The sequence below is a fragment of the Panicum virgatum genome, chromosome 9K, assembly GCF_016808335.1.
Source record: "Panicum virgatum strain AP13 chromosome 9K, P.virgatum_v5, whole genome shotgun sequence".
NCBI classification, from domain to species: domain Eukaryota; kingdom Viridiplantae; phylum Streptophyta; class Magnoliopsida; order Poales; family Poaceae; genus Panicum; species Panicum virgatum.
The window spans coordinates 7,462,582-7,480,944 of record NC_053144.1 but is presented as its reverse complement, the minus strand read 5'-3'; the positions used below and the strand labels follow the sequence as shown (position 1 = coordinate 7,480,944).

Sequence of the window (18,363 nt, the reverse complement as noted above, 5' to 3'; positions counted from 1 at the left end):
TTAACTTCAAATCCCCGCAAACTATACTAAATGAACGATTTTTTGAGAAAATTTGACACCATTAGATTCATCGCACCTTGAAATATTTTTAGAATTTTTTTTGGAAATTTTTCATTTTATTGAATTCAAATTTAAATTTTGAATTTGGACCGGTTTCATACCGGACCAAACCGGAACCGGTCCGGACCGGTTTGACCGGTTACCGATCAAACCGGACTGGTTACCGACGGTTTGGTTAACCCTGTGTGCCAGACAGTCTAGGAACAAAGGACGGACGCTCAGCTCTTCTGATCGAGCTTGGGCATTTCTACTAGTACTCTAGTCACTATGCACCCTGGAGAGGGAGCGACGAGAGCGCTCCAGCTCTCCGCGGGCGACACGTGCCCGCAAGAGGCAAAACCGACGCGGGCCGTCGATTTGCAGCTCCCGCCTTCGCTGCGTGCCGCACCGCCTTGCCTGCTTGTGGGGCCTACCGGGGGCGAGGCATGGATTTGCCGCCGCCGCCAGTCTGCCGTGCCGCGAGAGCGAGAGAGAGAGGAAGGGAGAGCTCCGCCCGCGCCAGGGCAAGAGCAGAGCCGAGGAGCCGCGCCGAGGACGTGCCTCCGTTGCTCCCCCGCCGCCACCGCCCGCCGCTGGATGCCTCCACCGCCGGCCGCGCCGTGCCGCCCGAGCTCCGCCCGCAGGGGAAGGGGGAGGCAGGGAAGGAGAGGAACGCCGGACGCCGCCGCAGATCCACGCCGTGGAGCGAGGCCCGCCGCGCGCCGACCCGCCCCGTCGCAGCTCCGTTCGCCGCCGCAGCTCCGCACGCCTTCGCCGTGGCCGCGGCGCCCTCCCCGCCGCCTTCCCCTGCTCGCCATGCTGCCGCGAAGCACGCCGCGCCCGGCCGGCCCGGCTCGCCACGCCGTGCACGGCCGCCGGCTCGCCGCACCGCCGCAGCCCGCCCGCGCGCGTGCACCGCAGCAGGCAGGGACGGGCAGTGACCACCGGCGGCCCGTGCGTGCCTGCCTGGGCCGGGACGGGTGGCCGGCCGGAAGCCCGCGCACGGAGCGCCGCCTTGCTTCCGTGGCCACCCCACCGCGGCCCGCACGCCAGGGCCGCCGTAGGCGAGGGGCCGTGGCCGAGCTCGAGGGGGGCAGTGGCCTCCACCGTCATGGCCCCGTCGGAGGAGCTGGCCGAGAGGGGCCGCGCCCGCCATGCGCGCGAGGTGAAGGACGGCGCTGCTTGTCCCACGCAGGGATGCAGGAGAAGGGGCGCGGGGGTGCGGAGAGGGAGGAGGGGGCGAAGGAGGAAGGCTGGTGCAAGATGCAGGGGCGGCGGGGCGGCGGGGAATGCAGGGGAGGGCGAACGACGGAGGTAGGGAGGCAGCAGAGAGAGAATGGGGAAGGGAGGGGGCCAGCGCAATTAACGAAATCAATGATCGATCTCAGTTGCTCTCCTCACCTATACGGACCCACAAGCAATTAATGCCACCTTCCCCATCCGCTTATCTCAAGCGTTGTATTCCTTTTTCTTTTTCCTACCGCTAATTTCCGCATCTCTATCTCTCTGATTCTCCACATGCTGGAGGATGCGGCAGCTTCTCTTTCTCTTTTTTTCACCTTTATGTTGTGTTTCCGAGATATTCTTTAAGCAAATATTTTGCAAAAGTATGCTGAAAATTTATCTCCATAATTTGTATTTTCTACAATCTATGTGGCAAACTTATGCATCAAAATTATGTGAGAAATTTTTATAATAACTTTTACATGAAAGTTAGGTCCAAGATTATCCTTTACCAAGTAGGCTGCAAAAAGTTATACGTAAAAATTGTATGTGCTGTGAAAGTTGTGTTCAAAAATTATCCTATAAAAAGTTGATTGGAAAAAATTATGGGTAAAAGTTATGCACATCATAAAACATGTGCTAAAAAATTATCATCTGATATTTATGCTGGAAAATATGATCTAATAGTTATATGGAAGAAGTTATATATACATAAGTTATAACTTTCTGAAAATAGAAAGTGGTGGATAAAAAACTTTTGCAAATAAGGAAAATCCAACTATTTGAAATTGAGCGCTCGGAGCTCTCCTGGCGCGAGCTCGCCGATTAGCACACGCCGGGGGCCAGTGGGGTGGGGGGTTAAAAAAACTGACATGTGAGCCCTACACCTGGTTGTTGATATAGAGGATGGGATAGAGAATGAACGGATGCAGTAAAACTGGACGTAGAAATTTAGATGACCAGGAATATATATTCCTTTTAAAGGGTGAATTTAGATTGTGATGAGTGCGCACATCCAACTCTGTATGCCCCTGTTGACATGGCACTGCCCCCCTGGTCCCCTCCTTGGGCCCATTTCTTCAAAAAAATTTGCCAAACATGTATTTATTTATTTTTATTCTTACTCCTATACACCGTGGGATTGGTGGCCTGTGAGTGCTTGGAGATTGTGGACGTGACATGTGTCCGGAGAACAATCAGTCCATTGCCCATACGTGGAGACAATCAGCCCAATCCCCCGGTGGGAGGAAGCCCGACGCGAGGCATAGATTTGGCATTCGCTCCTTTCGGCCTATACGCAACAATCAGTCAATTGCCACGCCCTTCAGCGTACCTTTTTTCCTGCTCTATATGCATAGGTAACCCTCAAAGCATTAACCATTTTGCTACACATTTTCAAGTGGGCGTGGCGTAGCGCGCGGTTGACCTAGTACAAGTACAGTCTGCGTACGATTCATGCTGCGTCAGAGCGGAGCACATCCTGGCCCAGTGGCCTGGACCGGCAAGTAGGCACGAGGCAGCGGCGTGCGGCGTGAGCTCGGATTCGGCTCCACCGCTCCAGCCAGACCTGTTCGCCTCACGGCACCTCGCCAGGTCGCCGCCGGGAAACATCGTTGCGCGCGGCGTTCGCGTTCAGAATCCCAGATCCCGGAAGCTGCTGAACCCAGCGGCGTCAGGCGTGGATGAAATCTCGTGCGTCTGAACGACTGAATCCACGTGCATCCGCACGGCGGATTCATTCCAAAAGATGTCTACCTGACAAGAGCAATATTGCTGCCACGTTTTACCCAGAAGAATCTGTCAAATACTGGATGAGCATGCGCCGACGTGCAACATCGTCGTGCTTATTCGTCTGGACCGGTTCCAAATTTGACCCTTCGTGGTAGATCACCAGCAGGTTCTAGTAAAAGACTGAAAGTTGAACTGATACACCAACACCACCTCTGAAGAAGGCCTGAACCAGGGGGTAGTTAGACATGGAGCAAATCATCACGGCCATTTGCTTTCGTTGATGAGCACGGCAGCGTGCGCTGAACCATAGCAGCCGCACAATTTTTCACAATTTAGAGTGTAACTTTTTTCCGTGCCTTGGAAAGTTGGACAAGGCGACCGAGGCGCAAATTTTGGGCATGAAGCATGTGTCTTTTTTTTTCTTTCCAGGTGCAGGAAGGACTCGAGATACTAACCGCAAAAATCACATGTGCAATATCATATATATACTTTTATGTTGTTTAATGTGCAGATATTGGAGAAGTTCCTATCACAATTTATAGACATGCTCTGAATTTGTAGGTTGATGATACTATTAATTCATTAGGGGGTTTTTCAAGAATTGACAATTCAGATGCACATGCCTTGGGTATATTGACATGCGGGACCGGTCTGGCCAGTCGGACTCCAATAATCACTGTCACCTCCAGGTACAATGCTGAGTACATCTGTGCATGCAACTTTGCCATGGGCACTATAGCAGTTTTCCTTTTATATTGTGCTCCAATATAGTAAGAGTTAGTACTATGCCTCTGTTCGCTGTGCTGTGGCTGGTGCTGATTTGTTGTAAGAGAAAAGTACTGCTGACTGGCTGGTGGCTGCTGACTGATGCTGGTTTAATATGAGAGAAAAATACTGTTGGCTAGAAGCAGCAAATAGAGTCATGTTTAGTTAGACATGTTAAAGGTTGGTGCATCCATCACCATTTGCGCTATTCCAAGGTCCCACCACGGAAGTGGAGCTATGCTTTTCCCCACTGGCTTCAGCATCGATTGGGGATGAACGATGATGATGCATGACAGGAGCCAGAAAAAGTCCGGCCGGGAAGTTTTCGACGGGGGCGGAAGTCGCGGAAAATAAAGCGAGACAGCCAAATGGCAAAGTCAAGGCCACTCTGACCAATCCGGGTGGATCTGCACTGAACTATCTGACAATCTGCGTTGACCAACCACAATGTATATAGACTAAGTAGTTTATATTGACAGCTTTTGTGTAAATAGTCTATTGTTATTGTTGTTGCCACAATGTATATGCATCTGTCATGATGGAATCTGGAGTGAGAGAGAAGGAGGCGGAAGAGAGAATAATATTTGTTTATTTCTTATGGGTAGTACATAGCACTATGAGTACCTTTTGTTATGGACTGCTATATTGACCACTTCTACAATGTTTCAGCTAGTTTTTAATAAATATTTTAATACTATGGGCTGTCCTATGGCAAACATTGTGGTTGCTCGGCCTTTGTTTTTTCGGCATCCTCCAATAGTGACAAGTGAGCTAAGATTAAAGTATAATATTTTATCTAGGTGGAACAGAAAGAAATAAAAACTATTTACTAATCAAGAGTGAGGTGGTGGAGTACCTGCATCATCTTAGTGTCGGAAACTGGCCGCATGGGTGAAATTACACGTATATCTGGCGCCTATCCCGCAAAAGGACGCACGTGCATGAACATTTAAGTTTTGATTTTGTAAGCCAAATAATCCATCAAAACAATTGGTTACATATCTTTAATCCAAGGCATCAACAAACCATTAGATGAATTAGATCCGCGATGAAGCCTCATGTCATCACTAGCCTCAATTTCTCTTCGCAAAAGTGTGACAGGCGCTTAAAATAATTTTTTTTGAAAGACCCAGGCGCTTAATAAAATAATTCGTTTGTTACTTTGCAGCCTTTCAAGCCTATCGTTTACTGCAACTACCAGTACATCATGCTTAACCGACCTGTTGAAGTCCTTGTGCGTAGATCGACGGGCCAAACATTCTTCCCCAAGCAACGTCGTCACAGGATTTGGAACCTGCTGTCCGTGGTCGTTGATAGCACACCGATATCTACGCATGTGATCACCGTTAGGTGGGTGAACACGAGGGGAGAGCGATCTCCGTGGCGACACGTCGGGCGTTCTGGAGATCTTTTTCCTTTTGTCCGTTCAAGTGTTGTTGTTGGAAAATGATCACAGGAGGTCGGCTCCCCAAGGCCTCGCGTATCATCTAGATGGCTTTCTTAATCAAGCAATCAATTGCATCATTCCTCTGAGGCTCTAACTACTGGGTACTGAAAAACCCATGAAAAGAATTGCCTTTTATTCGATGTTTCTCTACAAATATCTCTGTCTCAGTTATTTTCCAAAGAAAAGGGGATTGATTTTCAAAAAAAAAGAAAGAAAAGAAAAGGGGATCATTCCATTATACAAATATATCTGTCTCAGTTTTTCCCCCAAAGAAAATGATTCCATGAATGTTTTAGTAATAAAATAAATGTGTGTACATGCATATGACATGTACAGTACCAGTACAGTCCAATCATGATCGACATGGAGAGAAGTGGTCGAGTGGAGGAGCTGTAACTGTAAGGCTCTCCGCACTCGTCGTACTCCAAATTCACTCTCTAAATAGAATATTCTATTTTAGTCATCAATATTCTCTTATCTATATTCAGTTTCTTCGCACTCATCCATTCTCTATATCACTCTCTATACTAACTACCAGCCGCGGGATCCACACGTCAGATTTTTTATCTCTTTCTTTTTACCCTTTCCATTCTCTCTCTCCTCCTCCCATTCTCTCTCCTCTCCCCGCGCGCATCTGGACCTCGGTGCCCCGGCGACCTCGCGGCGGCACAGGGCCCCTACCCCCCAGCGACGCCCGCCCTGCCCCCCGGCGAGCGGCCTGGCCTCCCTCGCATCCCATGGCCGGCGAGCGGCCTGGCCTCCCTCGCCGAGCGGCCACGGTGCGCGCGGGCTCCGCTCTTCTCGGCCTCCACGCCTCCACCCAGGCGGCAGAGGAGCCATGGCAGGGCGGTCAGTGCGCCGCGCGGCAGAGCGACCGCGGCGAGGCGGGGCCATCGCCGGCGCTCCTCCTCCCACTCCCGCTCCGGCGACCAGATCCAGGCGCCGCCAGTGGAGGGGCCACGGTGGGCGGAACGGCCGCGGCGTGCACGAGCCGCGACGGCGGGCGGGCCGAGCGGCCACGAGGCTCCTCTCCTGTCTTGCGCCCGGCCTCGAGCTCCGTGGCCGGGGCTCTCGCCGCGGGGCGCCCCTCCCCTGGCGAGCAGGCGGGCGGCGCGGCCGGCCGAGCGGGGCCTCCCCTGTGAGCGGTGTCGGCCCGCGCCGCCCCTCCCCTGCGAGCTCCGCGGCCAGGGGCAAGCTGCAGCATGGAGCTCGCGGCGCTCGCCATGGCCATGCCCCCTCCTTCTCCATTCCTCTCCCATGGCGCCATGGCGGCCTCGGCTGGTGCGGCGAGCGGCCCGGGCAGGCTCGCGGCAAGGCGGGCCTGCTCGAGCTCGGAGGCCATGGCGGGCCTTGAGCTCGGGCCGCGGCGGCACCCTCGAGCTGTGGCCGCGCGCGCGAGGAACGGCCCCGGCCCCGGCCCCGGCGGGGACCAGGGGCACGGCGCCGTGGAGGAGTAGCTGGGGCCGGATCCGCGTGGGCCCGCGGTCCGGCTCGAGCTCGGCGGCGGCCATGGCCCTCAAGCTCCGAAGACGGCCGAGACAGGAAGGCCCTCCTCCCTCCCATGGCGGACATCGACCTCCCGGTCACGGCGGAGGCCCGCGCGCGATGGTGCAGCCATTGCGCGCGTTCGCCCCGGCTCGTGCCGCCGGCGGGTGGGCCGGCGACCTCGAGCTCCGCCTCGCCACCTCTCTCTGTTTTTCTCCGTCCTGCTCTCTCTCTATCTCTCCCTGCTCGGGTGGTTGGAAGGAATGGCGTGAGGTGCCGGGGCCCGCACCACGTCGGTGCGTTGCGGACGAGCGCTACCTGTGCTCGATTTGGCGAGCGGAGTCTCACCCGCAACGATACAGAGCGATGTAGCGCGCCCCGCTGCAGCTTCTTTCTCTGTAAATAGGTAATGCACAGTAGTGGAGTACCGCATACAGAGCCCCGCTGCGAGCAGCCTAAGGCGCTGCATCTCGAGGGCGAAAAAGGGGCAGCCTTGTCATGGAGCGTTTGTCTCTCGATACCGGTCAACAGTGTTTCGTATACGTTGAGCAGCACCTTCACTCCGTTCGCTGTGCTGTGGCTGGTGGCTGGTGCTAATTTAATATGAGAGAAAAATACTGCTGGCTGGCTGGTGCTGGTTTGGTGTGAGAGAAAAATAGTGTTGGCTGAATACGTCTCATCTTTTGACTGGGGCGTGCTAACGATCGATCATGAACAGTTGCTGCTGTAGCCTTTAGAGCTAGACAGTTGGCCGGTACTGCACAGAGATTGGGTCAAAAGGTGTGGTTTGGATAAACTGAATCGATCAGCTGGAGAAAGCAAACAAAAAAAGAAAAGGAAAGGAAAATCTTTTTGTTTGGCCAAAAAACGTTTTCAAATTAGGAACTTTGGAACAAACTTTTCTTGCTAATAGATTGCGTGCCATTTGCCAGACCCGTAAAACTACTATCATGAGGCACTAAACGAGCCATATAAGGATAAAATAGTCTTGTTATGGAGCAGTGTTTATCCTGGACCCGATCGAAATCTAAGCTCGGTCAATGGGGTGCTTGCAGCGCGAGCTAGCACCTCGTCACGCTTGACCGGAGCATGGTCTGATCATGATGGACTGACTCTTGCTTTGATGCCTGCGGAGTTAGTATCGCACACGCGCGTGTCCACAGATCGGGTCAGAGCTCACGAATAACCGGACGCTTTGGATACTATGTAAACCGGGTCAATCGGACAGGAGGCAAGATATAACAATTCTTTTCAAAAAAAATTACCCGAAACGCCGGTTGGCTTGAAACTTTTCATCAAATATAAAATCTTCCAGAGGACGCTGGAGTGACTTTTCTTGCTTAATCTGTCCCCCACGATGAATGTTCTGGCAAATAGATGTTTGTAGACGTGAAAACTAGTTTTTCTAGCGCTAATTTAGCAAGACTCATCGCCCGTTTTGTGGGCTGCTAGAAGCTAAAGCGCTCGAAATAACCATGGGCTGCGAGTGGAGCTGGCCTGATTAACGGCCCACGAGATGTTTCCTTCACGTAACGGCCCATGAGTATTTGCTCACGTAACGGCCCGTCGTTGCAGCGTTGCTCCAACCCTGCCTCAGTGGCCTCGCCGCCATTTGACCACTTGTCTTTTTCTTTTTTTCGGGAAGACCACTTGTTTTCTCGTGGGAGACGCGTACATCGGTAGTACATGCGACTTCTTCCTCTATTTTCTTTTGCTGCAATCGATTCATATTTCATTACGATTTTGTCTACAAGAGTTGTAGCAGTACTAGGATTTGGGGCTAATCATAATTTAGGGAGTTATATCGTCCGATTGGTATCGCCAAAAAAACCCGCATCCCGCTAGCCCCCCCTCTCCGTCCGATTGGTATCCACAAACTGAACCGCAACCCCGCTAACTCCCAGTTGTCCCGTTGCGTCCCGCCGATCTCCTCGTCTTCTTTCGTCTTCCTCGAGCCCTAAAACCCCAATGGACACCACCATCTTCTCCAGGAAGCTGAAGCGGCACAAGGGCGGGAGAGCCGATCACGGTGGCGCCGAGGGGCGAAGCGTAGAGGGATCGGACCTGATCAGCCGCCTCCCGGACTGCATCATCTTCTGTAGGAAGCCGAAGCGCAGGAGGGGCGGCGGAGCCGATCGTGGCGGCGCCGAGGATTGCAGCGCCAAGGAGGGGCCGGATCTGATCAGCCGCCTCCCGGACTGCATCCTCGGCACCATCGTCTCCCTCCTGGACACCGAGGAGGGCGCCCGCACAGCCATCCTCTCCCGCCGCTGGCGCCACATCTGGCGCTCGGCGGCGCCGCTCAACCTCGACGACTGCCTCCAGGACTTCTACATGGACTCCCAACGCGCCCAGGTCATCTCCCACATCCTCGCTACTCACCGTGGTCCCGCTCGGCGCCTCGCCTTGAGATTCCACGGAACTCCCCGCGCTCTCAGTCACTACGACGATTGGTTCCCCCTTCCGATATTCGACGGGCTGCAGGAACTGGTCCTCCGCTTCCCTCTCGCCGTCGACCACCCCAAAATGTCCGCCTCTGCGCTGCGCTTCGCCTCGCTCCGCGTGCTGGATATCTATAACTGTACCTTCCCGGTGAGCGGCACCGCGCCCTCCTTCCCCTGCCTGGCCTACCTCTCTCTCCGTCAGGTAGGCATCACCGAGGAGTTCCTCCAAGGCATGATCTCTAATAGCCCTGGGATTGATGCTATGGTGCTGGACACTAATTTTGGCCACCGCCGGCTGTGCCTCTCCATGCCGAGGCTGAGGTACCTGACCGTGTCGGTCAGGTGCTTTGATAGGAGGGAGGAGGTTGAGCTGGATGATCTCGTCATCCAGGATGCTTCAAGCCTGGAACGGCTATTGCTGCATGAGGCGAATTATGGTCCATCTGTGAGGATCACTGGGGCGACAAAACTCAAGATGCTAGGATACCTTGGAACTGGCTTTCCCATTATTCAGCTTGGCGATTCAATCTTCAAGGTAAGATCTATGCGTATTTTCCCTGCAAGTTCTTGAATAAAAAAAGGGGCAACAGTGGCAGATTGATTCGATGATGCAACATTTCAAATGGCACAGATTTAGAAAAGTAGGACGCATCCATTATAATTTGTAATGTAAATGCATGAATTTCGTTGTAGTCGAACTATATCATTAAACCTTTGTAGTTGAGCATATCATTAAACTTTGCAAATGGCATGTCACAAGTTATGCCACTACAATTATATTTCAAGTACTCTTCCCAGGAAGTATACACCAGTTCGTGTGAAACATGTTTAATGCAGGGCATGGTTCCTGTCAGCTTGGTGGAGCAGTTCTCCACTGTGACAATATTAGCATTAGAGATGCCTGAACCGAAGTTGACGGTTGTTCTCGACTACTTAAGATGTTTTCCTTGCCTGGAGAAGCTCAACATCAAGGTGCCCGTTGCAAAGTCATTTGTGCATAGTTTTGCTGTTTGATTCTATTATTTGCTGGCTTTCTAATATATATATATATATCTCATTTTTAGTTTAATGTGAACATATGGACGAGTTTGGAGCCTGGTCTGCCCAATGATCCATTTGCTCCTATCAAGTGCCTTGACCACAGCCTGGAGACCATTTTGCTGCAATCATATGATGGACTGAAGACACATGTTGAATTCACCAAGTTTTTCGTCAAGAGAGCAAAGGTCCTTAGGGTCATGAAGTTCTGTTGCAGAAGATTGTGTACAACAAGATGGATTCAAAACCAGCATAGGCGGCTCAATTTGGAGAGAAGAGCTTCAAGGCGTGCTCGGTTTGCTTTTGTAAGTCAGTGCGACTTGCCCCTAACTTTTTGGTTGGATGAGGGCTTCTCTAGAGATGATCCCTTCATAGAAACCATTGGATGAGGGCTTCCAATGGAAAGCAATGATTGGCGAGTTCTCCATTCCATTACATGAAGCAGTGAGGATTCTGGAATGCAGAGCATGAAATCACCATGAAGATGATGTTTAAAATCTTTATTTATGTAGTCATGCAGTTCTAAGATGGGTTGATTTAAGTTGTGTTAGGCCGTTAAATCTATTTATGCAGTGTGGGTGTGTATGGACGTGAGTGTGGTGTGCGTGTGGTAACTGTGTTCGTTTCTGGGATGTTTTGTACTTGGTACATGTGCTTTTATTATCATTTGTTAGACCCTGGCTCCATACATCCTGTAATCTCCTGTTACGAGGCATGATCAGGGGCCATTTGGTTCCCTTCTGGAATTGTTCTAAAAGAGAATCTTGCATGCACGGAGTACTGAATGATGTCTATTTGCAAAACCTTTTTATAGATGGGTGCACTTTGCGCGATGAATCTAATGAGTCAAATTAATCCATGATTGGCTAACTATCCTCTAATGATGCATCTTAGAAAATCTAATTGTCTATTTGCAAAGCCTGGAACGGCTATTGCTGCATGAGGAGAATTATGGTCCATCGGTGAGGATCACTGGGGCGACAAAACTCAAGATGCTAGGATACCTTGGAACTGGCTTTCCCGTTATTCAGTTTGGTGATTCAATCTTCAAGGTAAGATCTACGCGTAATTTCCCTGCCAGTGGCAGATTGATTCGATGAAGCAACATTTCCAAATGGCACAGATTTAGAAAATGAGTAGGATGCATCCATTAGTATTTGTAACGTAAATGCATGAATTTCGTTGGAGGCGAACCATATCATTAAACCTTTGTAGTCGAACATATCATTAAATTTTGTAAATGACATGTCACAACTTATGCCACTACTCTTACATTTCCTGATACACCAGTTCATGTGAAACATATTTGATGCAGAGCATGGTTCCTGTCAGTTTGGTGGATCAGTTCTCCACTGTGACAATATTAGCATTAGAAATGCCTGAACCGAATTTGAAGGTTGTCATTGACTACTTAAGATGTTTTCCTTGCCTGGAGAAGCTCAACATCAAGGTGCTTGTTGCAAAGTCATTTGTGCATAGTTTTGCTGTTTGGTTTTATTATACACTGGCTTTTTAATATATTTGTCTCATTTTCAGTTTAATGTGAACATATGGACGAGTTTGGAGCCTGGTCTGCACAGGGATCCATTTGCTTCTATCAAGTGCCTTGACCACAGCCTGGAGACCATTGTGCTGCAATCATATGATGGACTGAAGACACATGTTGAATTTGCCAAGTTTTTTGTCATGGGAGCAAAGGTCCTTAGTGTCATGAAGTTCTGTTGCCGCAGAGTGTGTACAACAAGATGGATTCAAAACCAGCAGACTGCTCAATTTGGAGAGAAGAGCTTCAAGGCGTGCTCGGTTTGCTTTTGTAAGTGAGTACGACTTGCCCCTAATTTTTTGGTTGGATGAGGGCTTCTCTAGAGATGATCCCTTCATAGAAACCATGTGATCGGTGTCCAATCAAAAGCATTGATTGGCGAGTTCTCCATTCGATTACATGAAGTAGTAATGATTCTGGAACGCAGAGCATGCCATCACCATGAAGATGATATCGAAAACCTTTACTTATGGAGTCATGCAGTTGTAAGATGAGTTGATTTGAGTCGTGTTAGGCCCTTAAACCGATTTCAATGTGGGTGCGTATGGACACGAGTGTAATGTGCGTGTGGTAAGAACCTGTGTTTGTTTCTGGGGTGTTTTGTACTCGTTACATATGCTTTTGTTGTCATTTGTTAGACCCTGGTTACATACATCCTGTAATCTCCTGTTTCGAGGCATGATCAGTAGCTGAAAAACTCGTGACAGGGTGCTTCTGGCTTCCAACTTTTGAGTGCATTTGATTGCGTAAAACTCGTCAGAGTCCACAGCGGCTACTTAAAACATTTCTTGGTTATACTTATGAGATAAAAACCAGCTTAAAATGGTTAAAACTAAAACTATTAGTTTTATGAGAATCACTTCTATCTAGTTTCGCAAAACCAGTTATCTCCTATCCCTAATGCCCTATCCATGCTCTGAACAAAGTGACAAACACAGCTATCTGTCATCCGATTCTGACAGACGGCAAGCTTGAAACCGGGGACAGACGGCGGCGAACGTCTGCTCAGGGGGCGTTATCTTCGCCCCTCGGCACAGGGCAGACCTAGCTGACCCCATCTACATCCCGGCCGGGGATAGGCTGTTCGCTCTAGTTTCTGGCTCCTTCGAGCTGCTCAGGCCGCCGCCACTGGAACACCCTGGTGTTTCACCTTGACACGGCGGCGCCGCACTTTGTGTGGAAACGACTCGGCAAGTGGGTGCTACCTTTCAATGGCTGCTCGCACTTTGATTGCGAGCTGGACGAATTTGTTGGTCTTTCCCAATGACGGAGACACCCTCGGCCACCTCTGCTCCTCCGACATGGCCAGTTCTGACGACACCGGCGAGGGGCGTTGTCCAGCCCGGCGTGGAAGCTCGGCAAAGAGAAGCTGTTCAGTGAAGACCCGGCCGAGAAGCACGAAGGTGCCACCCTCCTCTACATGGGAGGCAAGAGCAGATTCTGCCTCGTCCAGTGCATCTCCATCGACGATGACTGCGTCGATGAGGAGGTGCAGGAGCAACAGGTGCCCATCCCACGGCGTCATCTACTTCGATTGACCACGTTTTCTCTCAAATATGACAAGAATGGAGACATAACAACCGGCAAGAGCCGCCGGGTTCGATACTACAAAGTGCTTAAAGCATCTACTGGGTTCCTGCTCAAAAATCCGATGGCGTTCTGGCTGTAGTATCATGCCCCATTGTAATATGAAATTTCATAATTTTGTCGTTCAAGTGTGAACTATTGCATTCAATGTATCAGCCAAGATTGTGCAGATGCATTTGTGATGACATTTTACAGCACTTCGATCTTTGGAACAATATGGACTGAATGTTACTAGCTACATATGCAAAATGTCTCTTTTAACCATCTTGATCCGTAGAGCATGCTTTTGTTTATCTTATTTGATTAGCCTAAATACCTGCTATCTTCACACATTGTTCTCTGAACATTGGCTCTGAATGTGTGTGTTCTTGATGGTTATATTCTGAATATGTTTGTTCTCAATGGTTTAATTTGTGAATGCTCACATTGCTGTGCAGCCTGTGCTGAATTCAGATTTGGATCCAAAGAGTTTTTGTTTAGCTGAGTTGTCAGATCTGGGTTTGATTGATTTTAATTTTACAACGGATCTGATTTCGAATTGCAGGGATCAAAGGTGCGCAGCAGCACCTTCAGAAGAAACCAAGGAAGAAACAGGACACCTTTACCTGCTCTTTGAAGGATTGGTTGTGGCCTTGTGGTTGTGGGGATGCAACATCCGCAAGGTAAACTTGTCCGACTCCGATTCCGACTAGATCGGCGCCGCCGCGCCGCGTGCCGTATCAGGCGAGGGCGCTGTGCCAAGATGCTTGTTTCATTTGACGACGTTCTCTCAGCTATGACAAGAATGGAGACCTGATAGACTGGCAAGAACTGGTACGACGTGCCTAATAAAGCATCGACAGGGTTCCTCCTTGAGAGTCCTGTGGCATTTTAGCTGTAAATTAAATGCTAAATCATCTCCTGATAATGGGTTCCTACGTTTCTTTCAGATGTGAATGTGTTGCTTTTTTAGACTTTAATGTGTACATTGTGATTCATGAATGCGATTGATGCTTCACTATGTTTTCATGTGTGCTCAGTTTGCAGCGACAACTAGGGCCCAAGCATCAGCCATGACAATTTTTTCTGAAGGTAAGGAGCTTCTCTAATTTAACTTATACAGCAAGCTTAAGTTGCAAACACTAATGCATCGGGGGAGGTGCTCTAGCCAGCCAGCATAAGCTAATCTTTTTAATCTTTTTTTCTTTTGCGTGGTGTTATTTGGACATGTTATCTGCTCAAATTCTCTGGACAGTCTGGCTGTCTGTGTGTTCTGAATGTATGCAGGTCGTTGGCCATGAAAGCAGCCAGATGAGATATACACTTGAAAAGAAAGAAGATGATATGCCTCCGCATCAAATCAGTTCTTTATGTATTTAAGCTTTGTCGTTAAACATCAGGGTTTTCTACAGTTACAACGGCTCACTTGCTGAACAAAATTGTGAACATCTGAATGTTGTTCAGTGCTCAGCTCATTTTGTTTGAGAGTACAGTTACTTCAGTCGAGTGATTTTGGTTTGGGATTCAATCGATTTTTTTACCAATCTAATCATGCCACGTAGGGGGGTAAATAGAGTGATAATCAAACAAGATTCAGTTGATTCAACCAGCGTCAACTAGAAAATTGATACTACTTGCTAGCGGCGGACGGCAGACTGCACAGCCGAGCAGTAATGGCTGAGCAGCGAAAGGGTCTCGTTGTATTAGCTGAGAGGTTGGAATACAACTTTTTTTTTTTTTGAGGGGAGGTTGGAATATAACTGATGTGCTGAGGATTAACTTATGAGCCAGCTGCAACAACAGCAACAGCAACAAAAATACAAAGAAAGGCCACAGATAAAACAACAACTGTAGCCTTCAAAGATCTCAATCATGACAGGAAAAAATAACAATCGAGAATGGGCCGTCCCTTGTCTTATTGGGCTGCATTGCGCAATCATTTCAATTTTTCTGTCGAGACAAGAGAAGGCTGGACCGGTTCCCACCACAGTCCACAAACCATTAAACCGGGCCATCTTGCAGAAGATTCAGCGAGCGCGACGGGCCGATGGCTCCCATCCTCGCGCTCCCCCGCCGCTCGCCTCGCCAGTCGTTTTTTATTGTGGTCCCCAAGTTTTTTCTTCCCTTACATTTTTCACGCCAATTTTTAGCCACTTAACCCCTCCACGTATCTATATATTTCCACGTCGCCTCGGCTCCACCTTCCCCTTCCTCCCGTCCTCTTGTATGTTCAGCCTGGCGCCAAGCTTCCGGCCGCTGCCCTTCGGGAGGTAAAGCCTGCTGCTCCGTCTCCCTCTCCCTCTCGCTCGTGATTGGATCGTTTCAGTTAGGGCCTGGGACCTTGTTTATGTAGGTGGGTTCCTTGTTTGGGTTAGGGTTTGTGAGCTACAATCTTCGGTTTTGTTTGGTTGGGTTGGCTATTGCCATTTTTTGATTTACCAGTACTGACTGTTTCCCCCTTGCCAACCATGAATTGCTTCTGTATGCGCACACGCAAATTTTCAGGGCTAATATGTAATGCAGTGATGGTCCTCTGATATGAAGTACTGCCTAGTGAAATAATCCTAATGCGCAGATATGGAGTATTCTTTATTTTTAATCTTTTTATTGACTATTTGTGGGTTGTTAAAGGCAATTATCTTGTATCAAAGATATTCAAAAGTTTATTTTGAAATCGTGATTAGGCATGATAGTTCGTTGTTTGAACTTGGTTTGTGAAACAATTGCCGCAACATTTTGTAACATACCTTGTTCTTGCCAAGTCACATGGATCTTTTGGTTAAATTATTTTGAGTGTTACTGGTGGCGTCATAACACTTCCCACTTGGTCCGTTCTTCACCAATATATTCCATTATCATTGCCTTTTTCCCTCAAACTTAATAAGATGTGTGAGAAATATTACCTATATATGCCATCGAGAAATAGTACCTTCATCAATATATTCCTTTGATCTTTTTTGTTTTTTGGACACATAACTCATATACCACTAAAGACTGGGCACCTAGCTGATTGCTGCTGCTATTATAGCATAATTTGAGAAAGAAGATTCAGTAACTGATTGAAACATACTCTGTAGCAGGTTGAATCGCCTGCACTTCTGAAGTCCTCTCCTATTTTTTTAGAAATGTGCTGATCACTTGGAGTCTGATGAGCACTCAGTCATGCTGATGCTACGTGGAACAGTTCCATTTGTGAGGCCCGGTACTTGCTGGGACCTAAAAAAACAGTGTGAAAAGAGTGTTTCTGTTTTACGTTGTAAATTAGGATGCAGTGTGGTTTACAATTCAGTGGAAGGTCATCATCAACAGAAGCCACACATTGTTCATAGCTTTACTAGAGTGAGCCATCACCTGTGTAAAAGCTTAAAAGAAAGAACTACAAGGCACTGGCTGGTATTCATTGTCCTCCATTTCATGATTTCGGTCGCTACTTCTTTTTCCTCTTAAGCATTTTGTTGTATGCAGCATCAATTCCATGTTAATGCTTCATCAGATGATGACTTCCGCTCGACACGTAATATAGCAATCAGTCTATTCAAGCGGTACAAGAATGTTATTGATCGAGGAAGTGGAGATAACCTAAAAGTATGGATTCTTGTTGGAATCTTCACAGTACTTATTTGCATATGTTTATATGCACTAACAGTTACTGTGACTATCAATGTTATCAGGAATTCATCAGTGCTGGAGTTAATGCATATACCCTAGGGTGTACGGATGAGGGGCTTAGAAAGGAACTTATGGATATAGAATATTCTAGTCTTGAGATTGAAGGCTTAGGGTCCTGTGGTGGAAACAGATTGAAGTTCAAAGTCCACTCGTTTGAGGTCAGCATACTCCAATTAATATGAATTGCATCATTTAATTTACCATCGTTGTTTAATATAGTCTACTGTCTGCCTGTTTGTCTTACATTTACACTGTATGCTTTATAGTCAAGCCAAGCAGTTTTGCTTTGATCTTGTTACTTCAACAAAAACTGTGCTTTTATTCGTTCACGCAATATCTTTATTTTTGTTAATTTTTCAAATCAGTAGATGAAGTCCACTAGTTCTCATTGGCAAGATATGAAGCTTGATATAAGGTATCATGGAGTCCAGTAGAGAGCATGTTTATCATGTAAATTTACCCCACAAGATCTTCTGTAGTGTCATTATTTGCCTCCGTGACACTATTTTATGCAGATTCGTGAATGCATTCTGTGGCTCAGTATAGTATTCATCACAATACTCTGCACACCGCAACCAACAGTTATCAGGTGGTCTCCTACCCCGCCTGTGTCAGCTGACGTGTTGCATCAGTGGAAAGGATTTTGTGCTCTAATCGCAAATGCTTACTATGTCAAAGGAATGGCATGGTAAGAGCAGTTCCGGTCAGCAGCGTTCTTCTTATATCTCAGAATCTCATACATGTCACTAAAACTGATGCTGCAGGTTACCGGTGAAAATCTTGCAGATGGAACAGATGGCTGTCACAGGAACTTCAGAGAAACCATCAGTAGTTGCTAGCCGGATGCAGTTAGTTTTCAGCACATTAGAGGTTTGTAGCAGTGTTGCCAACATGTGCACCTAGCTTAAAGTTGAAATTCTCATTGTCACTGATTTTGTGGATTCACTATGCAGGAAGTTAGCCCACAGTGGCCAAGAGTTTGATTAAGTGAAAGCAATTCGATCAAACAAAGGTCTTCAGTTTTATCCTGACTAAACGAATGTCCCCGTCCAAGTTTAATGGTGTAAAGAATGATAGTGCTCCATGTTCGTTTGAACTCAAATGTCAAAACACACGGATGCACATCAAAGAAAAATGTTCATGTACTTATTGTAAAGTATTCGATAATACAAGTACGGAAACTTCTATCTTCATCTACATATTATAAATATCCCTTGCTGCTGTAGAAGAGGTAGAGTGAACACTGACGTATTAGTATTACCTGTTAGTGCCGTGTGCCCGTGTGTTACGTGCCTGTCCACTTTGGATTCGAGTTGCGTGAATTCTCCCCTCAAAATATACCAATCATTTTGCAGCAACATTTTGTCTAGTTGAAAGTGTGATTAGTTTATGGAGAAAATAAACCGTCCTGT

General features: G+C 48.2%; 2 protein-coding genes across 12 annotated transcripts; both read left to right on the top strand.

Annotated features, from left to right (window-relative positions):
- Positions 1-8,644: 8,644 nt before the first annotated feature.
- LOC120649794 (F-box/FBD/LRR-repeat protein At1g13570-like) lies at positions 8,645-12,368 on the top strand. 2 transcript variants are annotated; one of them, XM_039926686.1, is made up of 3 exons: positions 8,645-9,670; positions 11,489-11,623; positions 11,710-12,368. In XM_039926686.1, exons 1-3 carry the CDS (start codon positions 8,660-8,662, stop codon positions 11,992-11,994), a joined length of 1,431 nt encoding a protein of 476 aa, XP_039782620.1. In that variant the 5' UTR covers positions 8,645-8,659; the 3' UTR covers positions 11,995-12,368. The 2 variants fall into 2 exon arrangements, with proteins under 2 accessions (XP_039782620.1, XP_039782618.1); XM_039926684.1 differs by lacking the exons at positions 11,489-11,623; positions 11,710-12,368 and adding exons at positions 9,973-10,107; positions 10,200-10,953.
- Positions 12,369-15,405: 3,037 nt separating this feature from the next.
- On the top strand, positions 15,406-18,218 carry LOC120649795. 10 transcript variants are annotated; one of them, XR_005665374.1, is made up of 8 exons: positions 15,411-15,552; positions 16,360-16,675; positions 16,748-16,867; positions 16,954-17,109; positions 17,317-17,366; positions 17,467-17,639; positions 17,716-17,821; positions 17,905-18,211. XR_005665374.1 is itself a non-coding variant. In XM_039926687.1 (7 exons), exons 2-7 carry the CDS (start codon positions 16,445-16,447, stop codon positions 17,932-17,934), a joined length of 816 nt encoding a protein of 271 aa, XP_039782621.1. In that variant the 5' UTR covers positions 15,406-15,552; positions 16,363-16,444; the 3' UTR covers positions 17,935-18,211. The 10 variants fall into 10 exon arrangements, 5 of the variants coding, with proteins under 5 accessions (XP_039782621.1, XP_039782622.1, XP_039782625.1 ...); XR_005665373.1 differs by having other exon boundaries at positions 15,412-15,552; positions 17,320-17,366; XR_005665375.1 differs by having other exon boundaries at positions 15,492-15,552; positions 16,363-16,675.
- The last annotated feature ends 145 nt before the right edge of the window (positions 18,219-18,363 follow it).